Below are 14983 nucleotides of genomic sequence, written 5' to 3'. Positions count from 1 at the left end.
GACATGTGCTGGCATATATCTAGCTTCTGGGATAATTAGATGCACATCTCAAAAAGTATCACCACCAGGCCGGGTGCGGTGGCTCACGCTTGTAATCCCAGCACTTTGGGAGGCCGAGGCGGGTGGATCACAAGGTCAGGAGATCGAGACCACGGTGAAACCCCGTCTCTACTAAAAAATACAAAAAATTAGCCGTGCGTGGTGGCGGGCGCCTGTAGTCCCAGCTACTCGGAGAGGCTGAGGCAGGAGAATGGCGTGAACCCGGGAGGCGGAGCTTGCAGTGAGCCGAGATTGCGCCACTGCACTCCAGCCTGGGTGACAGAGCAAGACTCCGTCTCAAAAAAAAAAAAAAAAAAAAAAAAGTATCACCAGGGTCCAGTTTCTGTCCACCTCTCAGAGATGCCTCTTCATGGGGTTTCATGCTCAGATAGAAGTTCTTCTTGTGGTGGGGAGATAGATATAGCAGCTCCACATCACACATTTTCAGGTTCAAGTCACAAGTGAATAACAATGTATCTTTTCTGATAAGTCCCATAAAAGTTATGAGACTCACTCTTCTTTTCTTTTTTTTTTTTTTTTTTCTTTGAGACGGAGTCTCGCTCTGTCGCCCAGGCTGGAGTGCAGTGGTGCGATCTCGGCTCACTGCAAGCTCTGCCTCCGGATTCACATCATTCTTCTGCCTCAGCCTCCCAAGTAGCTGGGACTACAGGTACCCGCCACCATGCCTGGCTAATTTTTTGTATTTTTAGTGGAGACAGGGTTTCACCATGTTAGCTACGATGGTCTCGATCTCCTGATCTCCTGATCCACCCTCCTCAGCCTCCCAAAGTGCTGGGATTACAGGCATGAGAGACTCACTCTTAATGGACTGACCTAGAACAAGTGTTCATTCAGAACCATCACTGTGACCAGACTAGATATGTAGATTGGTCTTGGTTAATCTGTGCTCAATGCTGGGACTCCCCACCAAACTAGTGATTGAAAATGAGGACAGAGTAGCTTTCCACTGGATATATGTTGCCTGAAGAAGTTTAAATGGATGCTAGTCAGACAAGAACAATTGCTTAACGAAATCACTCTTTGCAATTTCTGTTATTTTGCCTTCTACAAAGGGTATTTGATTTTTGAGAACCAAAAGCACAAGAGGATACCTGGCATTAAATATTTTTAAATGTTCCATGCTAAAAACTCATGCAATATGAAAAATGTATAACAGGAAACTTCCTTTCTTAACCCTTTTATGACAGGAACAATTTCAAACCTTTCCATAATATTACAATTATCATTGTTGCTATTTGGTGATGATTAAGCTTTAAGCTTGCTTTATATTTTCAAAGCGATCTAGTATCATTTGTATTAGCTACACATATGCATGTATATGTAATTTTATGTATCAATTTCTCTAGGTCATGGCATCTAGAAACGCCAGTCAGGTCCTCTGGCATTTCTTTCTCCACTATTCAATTTTTTACAAAAAGCCAAAAAATTATCACACCAGTTGGTTAAAACAGCTTGTAGCTAGGCTAAAATAAGAACCACCCTCCAACCCAGGATAACCAGTCTGTTACTTAGTAACAACAACAGAATATTCTAAATCTAAACCACAACAAGATTTAGATGGACAGTTTTATTTGCCATGATTCCAATATTCAAAATACTGTCTATATAATTTAGAGAAAACTTAAAGTCAAATACACAAAAACTTTGACAATGGTTTTTACTAAGCTAAAGGGATAGATAACAATTATTGAGCATCCACGCTTTAAATGCATTATGTCAGGAAACATTATTAGCCCCATTTTTCCTATGAGGAAGAACATTAAAGTTTAGATAGTTTAAGTTGCTGAAAATAAGGTCAGCTAGCTGGTAAGCACCAGAGCTGGGTTTTGAACTTAGAAAGTCTGATGTCTACTTTTCTGTTATGAAAGCCTATTAAAGGCCAGGTGCCGTGGCTCATGCCTGTAATCCCAGCACTTTGGGAGGCTGAAGCGTGTGGATCACCTGAGGTCAGGAGTTCGAGACCAGCCTGGCCAACATGGCAAAACCCCATCTTTACTAAAAATATAAAAATTAGCCGGGCATGGTGGCAGGCGCCTGTAATCCTAGCTACTCGTGAGGCTGAGGCAGGAGAATAGCTTGAACCTGGGAGGCAGAGGTTGCAGTGACTGGAGATTGTGCCACTGCACTCCAACCTGGGTGAAAGAGGAAGAATCTGCACCCCCCCACCCAAAAAAAGAAAGCCTATTAAAGACCACCTTTTCCTTCTAAATCTCTAAACTCTCTAGAAAAAAAAATTACTTTTAGTTTGGGCAACATAGTGGGACTTCATCTCTACAAAGAATTAGCCAGGCATGGTGGCACATGCCTGTAGTAAGCTACTCAGGAGGCTGAGGCAGAAGGATTGCTGGAACCCGGGAGGCTGAGGCTGCAGCAAACCATGATTGCACCACTGTGCTCCAGCCTGGGTGACAAAGCAAGACCATATCTCAAAAAAAAAAAAAAAAAAAAATTACTTCTGCAAAATAGAAAAACATTATTACAGAAGGAGGGAAAGAAGGAAAGAAGGAAAGAAGGCGTGAGCAATTTCATTATAGACCAATGACCACAACATTAGAGCCACGGTTACTTTTTTTAGGCTAGTTTCTAGAAGTTGTTAGATAAAATGGGTGAGACATAAGTTACTACCTATAGTGGATGCTATAACACACCATTAAGGTTCCCTTTACCAGCCCACAGCACCTGTCTGCCCTCCACCAGAGAACTGCCATCCGCTGACTGGAGCCAGTTCACCAGTGAGGTTTCCCATGCCTCCCTCTTCAACTTCCCTGTCCCTCCCCATCTCCAGCTCATAACTAATGGTTGAATAATACAGGGCTATAAAAGGCCAGCCCCCATGTCCCCAACTCTGCAGCACATTTATTTCAGAGATCACCTCCACAGGAACAGGCCAAGGATAGAGTTTGCTTGGCTCTTTCATTCAAAATAAAATAAGCTATGTGAATAAAATATATGTCCATCTTTTACTACAAAGTCTCCATCTTAATCTCTTTCCCAACTAGAAACTAGGGTTTGCATTAATTATGATGCCTTGATCACATGGTAACAATTCTTGCAATTTAAAGAGGGTGGTTTGCTAATCTGTTTGAGAATTGTCTGTGCTGGACTAAGAATGGTGCACTAGCACACAGAAGTAAGAGGTCTGAAGTCCAACATTTTAGCCCCGCCTCTGCCACTTATTTTTGCTAGCCAAATGATGTGGAATGGTCACATAATCATTCTGAACCTTCCTTTCCTTCTCTATAAGAGTCCTGATTTTTTTTTTTTCTAATTGAAGAAACCAAGATATAAATTACTGTAAAAATAGTAATGAAGTCAGAAGACTCTAATCCCTAGAGCTATGCTATATGTGTTCTATTAAAGGCACACTATTCAAAAGACACAGAAGTTTGCAGTATCTGACAGTTCTCACTGTATCAAATATAAATTTATTTTGTGAGCAATACGTCAAAATTGAATCAAATGCGTTTATTTAAAAGAAGACATAGCAATCCTTTCTTCAATTTAAAAGCAATTTCATTTTTTCTTGCACTCATTTTTTTCTAAGTAAATGTGTATTGTGAAGTAAATGAAATCAGGGTTTCTTTTGTTGTATGGAAGTGGACATTCTTTTTTAAACAATTACTTGTCTTTGGATAATTCCTAAGAGAAGTTTTATTTTGAGTAATACTTTTGTTAGTCCTTGATGACATTTTCTTTAATCGTGTTTACCATCTTTTGTTATTTCTTTCAATAATGGCCTCCTAAGAGATTTGTTATGAAGCTGAAGGGGTGGGTTGCCCCTCCACACCCGTGGTGTTTCTCGTTAGGTGGAACGAGAGACTTGGAAAAGAGAAAGACAGAGGGGCAAAGTATAGAGAAAGAAATAAGGGGGCCCAGGGGACCGGTGTTCAACATATGGAGGATCCCGCCGGCCTCTGAGTTCCCTTAGTATTTACTGATCATTCTTGGATGTTTCTCGCAGAGGGGGATGTGGCAGGGTCATAGGATAATAGTGGAGAGAAGGTCAGCAGATAAACACGTGAACAAAGGTCTCTGCATCATAGATAAGGTGAAGAATTAAGTGCTGTGCTTTAGATATGCATACACATACACATCTCAATGCCTTACAGAGCAGCATTGCTGCCTGCTTGTCCCACCTCCAGCCCTAAGGCAGTTTTCCCCTATCTCAGTAGATGGAACATACAATCGGGTTTTACACGGAGACATTCCATTGCCCAGGGACTGGCAGGAGACAGATGCCTTCCTCTTGTCTCAACTGCAAAGAGGCATTCCTTCCTCTTATACTAATCCTCCTCAGCACAGACCCTTTATGGGTGTCAGGCTGGGGGACGGTCAGGTCTTTCCCTTCCCACGAGGCCATATTTCAGACTATCACATGGGGAGAAACCTTGGACAATACCTGGCTTTCCTAGGCAGAGGTTCCTGCAGGCTTCTGCAGTGTTTGTGTCCCTGGGTACTTGAGATTAGGGAGTGGTGATGACTCTTAACGAGCATGCTGCCTTCAAGCATCTGTTTAACAAAGCACGTCTTGCACAGCCCTTAATCCATTTAACCCTGAGTTGACACAGCACATGCTTCAGAGAGCACGGAGTTGGGGGTAAAGTTACAGATTCACAGCATCTCAAGGCAGAAGAATTTTTCTTAGTACAGAACACATGGAGTCTCCAATGTCTACTTCTTCTACACAGACACAGTAACAATCTGATCTCTCTTTCTTTTCCCCACATTTCCTTTCATGCGCGTCCGTGTGAAGAGATCACCAAGCAGGCTTTGTGTGAGCAATAAAGCTTTTTATCACCTGGGTGCAGGCGGGCTGAGTCCGAAAAGAGAGTCAGCAAAGGGTGGTGGATTATCATTAGTTCTCATAGGTTTTGGGATAGGCAGTGGAGTTAGGAGCAACGTTTTGGGGGCAGGCGGTGGATCTCTCAAAGTACATTCTCAAGGGTAGGGAGAATTACCAAGAACCTTCTTAAGGGTGGGGGAGATTACAAAGTACCTTCTGAAGGGTGGGGGAGATTACAAAGAACCTTCTTAAGGGTGGGGGAGATTACAAAGTACCTTCTTAAGGGTGGGGGAGATTACAAAGTACCTTCTTAAGGGTGGGGGAGATTACAAAGTACCTTCTTAAGGGTGGGGAAGATTACAAAGTACATTGATCAGTTAGGGTGGGGCAGGAACAAATCACAATGGTGGAATGTCATCAGTTAAGGCTATTTTTACTTCTTTTGTGGATCTTCAGTTACTTCAGGCCATCTGGATGTATACGTGCAAGTCACAAGAGATGCAATGGCTTGGCTTGGGCTCAGAGGCCTGACATTTCCCCCTTTTCTTTCCGACAAAACCGCCATCGCCATCATGGCCCATTCTCGATGGTCGCTGTCTCTTCGGAGCTGTTGGGTACACCTGCAGACTAACAACAGACAAAACAGGCACACAAGGATTAATATGAAATTTATAATCATAGTACTTATGATGGTCTTAACCCAAGTGACAGAGTTAAGATTTGGGAGGCCATCAGCAACTCCTGTGATTGCCTCAGTTCCTGGTACCAAATTTAAATGGGCTTTTGATGTTTCGAAAATTTGTTCTTTTAATTTGGAAATGTCTAAAGCGAGATTATCCTCTCTTCCCTGTAGGTGGCGTCTAACCATGTCCCAGTGATGCTCAGACTCATTATCAGCTTGGGGTGTAATACAAAAATCTGACATATTCCAGTCACACTGTAACTGGAAACCATGTGCTAAGCTCATGAGCCTGTCTCCCATCCAAATGATAGTTTGTCTAAGATCATTAATTTGATTTCCCAATTTTTGATCAATACCAGATTGTGAATTCCACAATCTTGTAGAATTTTTTTGCCAATCATTAACAAAGTTTACTGACTGAACAGCAGAGTGCAATGCAACTCCTGCCACAGCAGCCGTAGCTGTGACTGCAATTAATCCCATAATCACTGTAATTAAAGTAAAAAATGAATCTTTTGAATCTATTTAAAATGCCTTTTAATACTTCAGTCAAAATATGGACGGATGGTGAGGCCTCCCACGGTCGGTCCATGGACACAGGGATCCATAATGTGGGGAAAAGAGAGATCAGGTTGTTACTGTGTCTGTGTAGAAAGAAGTAGACATAGGAGACTCCATTTTGCTCTGTACTAAGAAAAATTCTTCTGCCTTGAGATGCTGTTAATCTGTAACCTTACCCCCAACTCCGTGCTCTCTGAAGCATGTGCTGTGTCAACTCAGGGTTAAATGAATTAAGTGCTGTGCTTTAGATATGCATACACATAAACATCCCAATGCCTTAAGAGCAGTATTGCTGCCCGCATGTCCCACCTACAGCCCTAAGGCGGTTTTCCCCTATCTCAGTAGATGGAACATACAATCAGGTTTTATACCGGGACATTCCATTGCCCAAGGACCGGCAGGAGGCAGATGCCTTCCTCTTGTCTCAACTGCAAAGAGGCATTCCTTCCTCTTATACTAATCCTCCTCAGCACAGACCCTTTATGGTTGTCGGGCTGGGGGACGGTCAGGTCTTTCCCTTCTCACAAGGCCATATTTCAGACTCTTACATGGGGAGAAACCTTGGACAATACCTGGCTTTCCTAGGCAGAGGTCCCTGCGGCCTTCCGCAGTGTTTGTGTCCCTGGGTACTTGAGATTAGGGAGTGGTGATGACTCTTAACGAGCATGCTGCCTTCAAGCATCTGTTTAACAAAGCACATCTTGCACAGCCCTTAAGCCATTTAACCCTGAGTTGACACAGCACATGCTTCAGAGAGCACAGAGTTGGGGGTAAAGTTACAGATTAACAGCATCTCAAGGCAGAAGAATTTTTCTTAGTACAGAACAAAATGGAGTCTCCTATGTCTACTTCTTTCTACACAGACACAGTAACAATCTGATCTCTCTTTCTTTTCCCCACAGAAGCATTTGTGTTCCCTTTTGTGTTTTTCTAAAGTGCATTCCAAGCTTTATTTTTTTTCTCTGAAATTTTCTTCAGATCCACTTGAGTAATTAAGTGATCATATTGTTTTCACTTTATAAAAATACTATTAAGATTTCCATATTTCTACAAAATAAATTTGTAGTTTCACACTGTTTCCTGGCCCCTCTGTGGAATCAGGTCATTTAAGGCTACTCTGCTGTTAAAAACGATGTCTTAATTTTTAAAAGATATTCCAGATTTTACTGTTACTTTCTTATTTACTCCTCACATCTCAGAGCTGGTCATTTCAGCAAAATAATCCAAAATAATGAACAATCTTACCCATTTTACTTACAACAGAATTCACTGAAAAACTAAAGGAAAATGCACTACCAGGACACTGAGAAGAATATGACGCATTTCTTTTATGTTTTATGATGTAAATTGAAAGCAGCGAGAAGTTAGCTATGTAGTGAACTCCCAGGTACAAATAGAGCAAATTGAGTCACAAACAAATGTCACACTTTACAGAGTCCACAATAAAGTTTTCTCTTACATGTCCTCTAGCTGGATCAAATACAAACATGATGCTGTGTGCCTCCTCAAGATAGTACCCACTGGCTTTGGTGTGAGACAGCAATCTCACTCTTAGAATTTCAACAGTGAATGTAGTCAACAGAAGAGCTGATGCAATTTTTTTTTTTTTTTTGAGACAGAGTCTCGCTCTGTCGCCCAGGCTGGAGTGCAGTGGCGCGATCTCGGCTCACTGCAAGCTCCGCCTCCCGGGTTCACGCCATTCTCCTGCCTCAGCCTCTCTGAGTAGCTGGGACTACAGGCGCCCGCCACCACGCCCGGCTAATTTTTTGTATTTTTAGTAGAGACGGGGTTTCACCGTGGTCTCGATCTCCTGACCTCGTGATCCACCCGCCTCGGCCTCCCAAAGTGCTGGGATTACAAGCGTGAGCCACCGCACCCGGCCGAGCTGATGGAATTTTGTATAATGTGCCTTATAAAGCAACTCAGTGAAAATAGCGTCCTGAAGGCCTGACCTCACCTAACCTGACCAGAATGTCCAGTTACGTTCCCTCTACAAAACCAGATGGACTGTGAAGAAGGTGGGCCCAAGTGTTAAACATAGAATCCTCATCTCAGTGTGAACTACATTAATGGTGGGAGACATAGTTGCAGATAGATAACCAAAAGCTGTGGATAAACCTCAAAAACCCTAATAAACATAATGGTGTCTTCTCAGGCAGTGAGGAACAGTGCCTAGAACATGGCTGTGATGGTTAATTTTATGTGTCAACTATGATGCTCAGTTGTTTGGTCAAACACCAGTCTAGATGTTGCTGTAAAGGTATGTTTTAGATGTGACTAATATTTAAATAGACTTCGAGCAAAGGAGATTAATCTCTATAATGTGGATGATGAGTTTCATGCAATCAGTTGAAGGCTTTAAGAGCAAAGACTAAGGTTTCCCTAAAGAAAGCAATTCTGCCTCAAAACTGCATCACAGAATCTCTGCCTGTATTTTCAGCTGAATGGTCTTCCCTGCAAATTTCAAACTCAAGACTACAATAGATTTTAGATTTGCCAGCCTCACAATCACGAGCCATTTCTTAAAATAAAATTCTATCTATCTCTCTATTTTTCTCTATACACACACACACACGCACAGGCCCTACTGGCTCTGTTAGTCCGGAGAACCTTGACTTAACACGATGGTAGTTACTTACTGCTCACCAGAAGCCCTAAGAGACTGAACATAGAAAGGGACAGTGGCCATGCCATATGTAAAATTAGAAATTCGACCCACAACCTGCAGCAAGCTGCCTGAGAAACCAACACCCTCATCAATAAACAACCCAGGAGATCAGCCTGCTGTAAGTCAGAGTTGCAGGAAGCCAGATTGCTTTCTTTAGTGACAATCCAGGAAGCTAAACAATAACTTGTGTAACAATTGGCCCAGAATCGTCGGGAAATGAATGACTGAGTTTTCTCTAATTTTGCCCCTGCTTCCAACTTAGGACCAGAGAAAGCCAAATATGCACCTAGCAAATCATACAGGATGCCCCATCTAGAGGCCAAAGCAACTCCATCTTAGATGCTAATCTGCCCTGTTGGCTTCTGATTAACCCTCATTCCAATTTATCTATTGCACCTTGTTTAAGAGCAGGTACTTATTGTAAATCCTGCCCTTAGAGTAAGTCACCTTGATAAACTCATACATACAGTAAATCCTGCCCTTAGGTCAAACAGCTTTGATGTTATCATAATTGTCTTACAAATTACTTTTCAACCACTCCTCTCCCTATGGCATAAAAGTCCCAGGTCTTGGGGGTAATTATGCGGGGATCCACCAACTTGCCTCATCACTGCCCAAGATATAGTCATGGCTTCTGTTCCTAAGTCCCTATTAAATGTTTCTTTCTAAGAAACTGGGTGCCTCTTTGGCCTCTCAACTTCCTTAGACTTTGATGTAGGATTACACAGACCTGCCCACTGTGAAACACTGACTCCAGTCAACCTGCTTCCGGCTTCCCCATGCCAAGTCTTCAACCAGGGCATACCTGAAGGCTTCCCTTTTTTCCACTATAAAACTTTTCCACCCATCTGCCCGCCTTTGACTTTCTGCCAAAACCCAGGTGATGGTGGCTAACTCCCTTGCTATAGTAAGCTAAGAATAGCCTTTCTTTTTCTCATTTGGTTGATCTTCATTAATTTCCACAGCCCTAAGGCCTTGAGATGGCAAGAAATCAGTTCTGGCAGAAACCATAGTGAGATAGGACCTGCCTCAAAATGCTACTGCCTCTAGAGACAGAATTTCCAGACTCAATAGATAGAACTCAAGAGTGTGGACAATACAGAAGAATGTATATTTTTATGTATTCTCCTCCTGAACAGCACTGTTATTCATCAGGCTGTATGATATTATTTTAACCAAAACAAATGGCAATATCAAGATTTATTATACGATGAAAAACCTTTAGTATAAAAATAATTTTTAAGATTTAATTTTTGACTTATGGCTCACTGATGATAACTTGCTAACTATACACTCAACTATAAAATAGTCTATTTTATTATTTTTTTTAGAGACAGGGTCTCATTCTGTCGCCCAGGCTGGAGTGCAGTGACGCCACTGCAGTCTGGAACTCCTAGGCTCAAGGAGATGCACCAGCTCAGCTGCCCAAGTAGCTAGGACTATAAGCACGCTACCACCAGGCCCAGAAGATTCTATTTTTAAACACATCTTCTTTTATTCTCAACAAATGTACTATTTCAGATAAAAATATAAAAAGTACTATTTCTCTGTAAAAAGGTGGCCTTTAACCTGCCTTGTATAGGATTTATAACTAATCTGCAAACACTAAGATTTGGGAATAATAGTTATTTAATTGAATTTATAAAAATTAACATCAAAGGCTAAGACCTCTAAGAGCAGTAGTTGGGAATTAAAAGGACCCAAGAATACAGGTTAATGTCGCATAATGTAGGAATATCACAATGGGATGCATTTGATAATTAGATTTTTTTTTTTTTTTTTTTTGAGACAGAGTCTCACTCTGTCACCCAGGCTGGAGTGCGGTGGGACAATCTCGGCTCACTGCAAGCTCCGCCTCCCGGTTTCATGCCATTCTCCTGCCTCAGCCTCCCGAGTAGCTGGGACTACAGGCACCCGCCACCACACCCGGCTAGTTTTTTTTGCATTTTTAGTAGAGATGGGGTTTCACCGTGCTAGCCAGAATGGTCTCAATCTCCTGACCTCGTGATCCGCCCGCCTTATCCTCCCAAAGTGCTGGGATTACAGGCGTGAGCCACCACGCCCGGCTGATTTATTATTTTTTTTAAATATTAAGTATAGTCTTAAATCAGTAGAATTTCACAGTAAACTTTTCAAGTATTTGATTTTCGGCTTATGGTAACTAAGTGTAAACCATTGCTTTTAATGTTCTTTTCAATGATATGCAAAAAAATCACACTTGATTTAAGAACATTCGTTTAAATTTAAATTCCTCACAAAACATCACAAATGAATTACCATTATATTATAAACATGATCAAAATAAATCTTTGACTTGAAAAAAGAACATAATCTCCCAAAGTAGCACAAATCTCACCTCCTTCAGAGGCAAACATACAGGAAAATTAACAAAAAAAATTAACAGAATTGACCTGTAATTGTAACATGACATACAGAAAACTTTTTAACAGAGATGACCCCTAAGAAGATTACAGTTATGAAAGATAATGAGGTGCCTTAAAATTTCCACTTGAAAATTTTGCAAAGGCTCGTTGTTTGTCCATTTAATTACTCAGGAAGATCTGATCTTCACAGGAAGCAGCTTCTAATAGCAGCTCTGGAATACTAGCTGTGACTTCCACTTGGAGGGTGCTATAATAACAGTGCACAAGAAAAATATGTTATTAAACGTATAGGCCATAGCTTCAACGCCTCAAGAAGTCCTTTTTCTGAATACCACCATCCTTTAAATATGCACTTTGACTGAGCCCCCTATACAGTTATTTATACACCTGGTCTATTATAGGAACAGAAAAGCTTTAGAGTTCACAGTGAGACCACTCTTTGTAAATATAGTGACCCCCATGCCCAAGATAAAGCAGACACACACACACACACACACACACACACAAAATAATAAGACTTACTGCTGCCTTCAAAGCTTGATCTAGATCTTCCAGTAGGTCTTCCTCATCCTCTAAGCCCACAGAGAGTCGAATCAGTGTGTCACTAATTCCAAGGACATGTCTGTCACTCTTAAGAACTGACGCATGAGTCATGATTGCCCTGAGAGAAGACATGAGCAAATTTTTGGTCACTATATTGTGTCAGGGGAGGCATGTTTCTGTCTCATAAACTGCAATTACCCTCAACATTTTTCTGCTCCAAATATCAAATTGTGCATACCCCTATAATTCACAGGCAAGAAAAGAGAAAATTATGAAACTTATCTTTTCTAGCTATGATTTTAAATGAAAAGCAAGATATTTTTCATCCTGTTTATACCATTGGAAAGATATGCTCAATCCAAATACTGAAAGCGTGTGTCAAGTACCCCCATGCAGTCGGGTAAGGTATAGCCTCCCCAGTGTGTATATTTCAATACCTGCCTAAATGAGGCTTTGGCCAGAAATCATGTACTCCATGACCAACCTACTGGATTGCTACTTATAAGAGGTCTCTTGGACCAAGAGCCTGTCATAATTAGTTTCCTCTGGATCAATCCAGAGCCAGACCTTCTGAGGCAGATCGGAGAAAGACCACCAAGAATCACTAGTAGCAACCAGTAAACATTCAGAATTCCACAATATAACTCCTGGCATAGAGGCCTGGAAGGAGTTTTCAAATGGTCTAGCAGCCCATTACCATCATCAACAGATGTGAAGGAAAACCACCCATAATATGTCAAGCACTGCACTAAAAATTGGGAAACCAAGAAGAATGAGATATTTTCTTTACCCTAAATAACAAAGCAGGAGCTAAAAGCAATGACAATTCACAAAACAAAATAGTCTGTATAAACAATGCCAAACAAGTATAGACAAAAAGACTGCCAAGTTCCAGGGAAGGAGAAATTTCCGTGAAGAATAATGGAGGAGAGGCTTAGCGTCTTAATTAGCCCCAGTATGTATATTACAACCAACACTCTTCCTTTCCCTGCACGCCACCAGCAAAATCAATACCTAAGCTGCTTTCTCCTCTCTTACATGAGAGCCATGGGGGAAAAAAATCTCAGTTGTGGTCTGAGTGATGGATGTCTTCCTTTATCACAGTACTAAAGTGTTTAGACACAAACATTCACCTTGAAATGTTCTGCCCTGGGAGACTCGTAATTCCTTAAAGGAGTGTGTACATGTAGAAATAAGAACTCAGGTCTCAGAGACCAACAAACTTGGGTATGAGTCTTAGCCCTTCCACATACTGGCTATGTGGCCTTATAAAAGTTACTCATCCTCAGTGCCTATTTCCTTATCTGAAGTAATAATAGATGCATCTACTGTGTGCTTACCATGAGGCAGATACTCTACTAGGTGGTTTGTGTGCATTCATTCATTTTTTTAATGAACAAAAATTGGATATAACACCTGTCTTAAAGGTTTGTCACAGGCATTAATTTGAAGGAACATGTATAAAGCACTTCTAAGCACTTGGAATGTAGTAGAGATGCCTAATAAAAGATAATAGTTCATAGTAGGTGCTAACATTTATTGGGTACTTAGTATGAATGAAGGCATTAGCTTAGAGATTTTTTTTCCCCATGTTCTCACAACAAACCTAAGGCTATGTAGAGTGTTGTTCACATTTTAAAATTGAGGAAACTGAGATTTAGGGAGGATGAGTAACTTTTCTAAAGTCACAGAGTTACATGTGTTGTGAGGCTGGGAGACTAAGCTAATACACATTAGCTTCACTTCCTTCCTCCCATATTGCAATGCTGCACTAGTAGCAGCAGAGCTGGGAGACACAGAATGAAGGGTGATAGAACAGACAAGCCCTGACCTAAATCCACTTATCCTCTGGCATCGGGGTTATAGCCTAAACCAGAGTGCCTGGGGGCCAAGCAACTTTAAACAAAAATCCCTAAATAAATCAGGAGAGATTTATTTTAAGACAATTTTTTTAAACAAGAGAACCTTAAGGTAATACACATTTCGTTACTATGAAAAACAAACCTGTTTCACATGCTGAGTGTGCCCTCTTGTGCATCCAAACTTACTAGCAGGCATCTTCCGGAAAGACTAACAAAAATCTGCATTACATGAATTATTTCAAGTCATTATTTAGACATCTTTTTTTCTTTTTTTTAACTTGGTGAGACTGCCTGACTTTTGGTCTAACTGTAAACTCCTATACAAAGACAGAAAATAGGCCTAAACTTTGGTTGGCCCTGACACTTCTGTACACAATGCTTGCAAAACAAGTTATTCCACAAATGTTTATAAAAATGAAGACACAGAAATACACCGTATACATTTAGTACAGTTAAAAATAGTTCGGTTATGACGTTGACTTAACCCTGCAATAATTACAACATATGGTCATAGTAGCATATAATAAAGGTAATATATATATATATATCAGGAATGCTTGGGGGGACAGGTAATCAATAAATGATAATCATTAATTTTTTTTTGTTGTTTTGGTTCTTTTTTGAGACAGAGTCTCACTGCATCACCCAGGCTGGAGTGAAGTGGTGTGATCTCAGCTTGCTGCAACCTCGGCTCACTGCAACCTCCATCACTTGGGTTCAAGCGATTCTTGTGCCTTAGCCACCCAAGTAACTGGGATTATAGGTGTGTACCACCACACCCAGATAATTTTTTTTTTTTTTTTTTTTTTTTAGTAGAGACAGAGTTTCACCATGTTGGCCAGGCTGGTCTCGAACTCCTGACCTCAAGTAACCCACCTCAGCCTCCCAAAGTACTGGAATTGCAGGCGTCAGCCATTGCACCAGGCTGAAAATCATTAATTATTAATCTCATTTTATGTGTTAAAAAATGGAAGTTTAAAAGTTAACTAATTGGTGGAAGCAGATCTCAAATCTAGATGCAAGCACCTTTTACCTCCCCTCGCTGTTTCTGATGCAAATCCAAGAGTGAAGCTGCTAACATGTTGTTGTGTGACACTTGAGTCAATCAGCTCAACCCTCTGGATCTTTGTTTCCTTGCCTGTAAAATATGCTGTTGGACTGTATGATCTTAGGCTGCTTCTTGTACCAATATCCTCTGATGCTTTGATAAAATTAGATGAATTGATTGGGTTAGATACCGAAGGGCCTGGTACCAAGTTAGAGTTTGGATTTATCTTGTACACAACATGAAGATATTAAAGGTTTATCCTACAGAGAACAGAAAACAAAAGATTTGACAGTATCTAGTACGGCTCTTCTCCAATAATCAAGGGCATGGAGGAGTTTCATCAGAGACACATTTTCTGTTTCCCAAAGAGCCTTGAAAACAGCTTTTCTAGT

At 41.0% G+C, this 14983-nt stretch overlaps 1 protein-coding gene across 9 annotated transcripts in view; it reads right to left on the bottom strand.

Annotated features, from left to right (window-relative positions):
- Positions 1–4829: 4829 nt before the first annotated feature.
- Positions 4830–14983, bottom strand: part of CTH (cystathionine gamma-lyase) — a 40186-nt gene continuing 30032 nt past the window's right edge. For 6 of the 9 annotated variants that reach the window (XM_063625319.1, XM_063625320.1, XM_063625324.1 and 3 more), the window contains 2 exons: positions 11661–11799; positions 10917–11385 (listed from right to left, as the gene is read on the bottom strand). In XM_063625319.1, coding sequence (XP_063481389.1) covers positions 11359–11385; positions 11661–11799 — 166 coding nt within the window. In that variant the 3' untranslated portion in view covers positions 10917–11358. Of the gene's footprint in view, positions 5471–10916; positions 11386–11660; positions 11800–14983 lie in introns of those variants that run through there. The other 3 variants (XM_063625317.1, XM_063625323.1, XM_063625315.1) reach the window with 1 other exon arrangement.

This window comes from Symphalangus syndactylus, chromosome 12 (assembly GCF_028878055.3).
Source record: "Symphalangus syndactylus isolate Jambi chromosome 12, NHGRI_mSymSyn1-v2.1_pri, whole genome shotgun sequence".
Classification (NCBI taxonomy): Eukaryota; Metazoa; Chordata; class Mammalia; order Primates; family Hylobatidae; genus Symphalangus; species Symphalangus syndactylus.
This window is presented reverse-complemented; position numbering and strand designations above follow the sequence as displayed.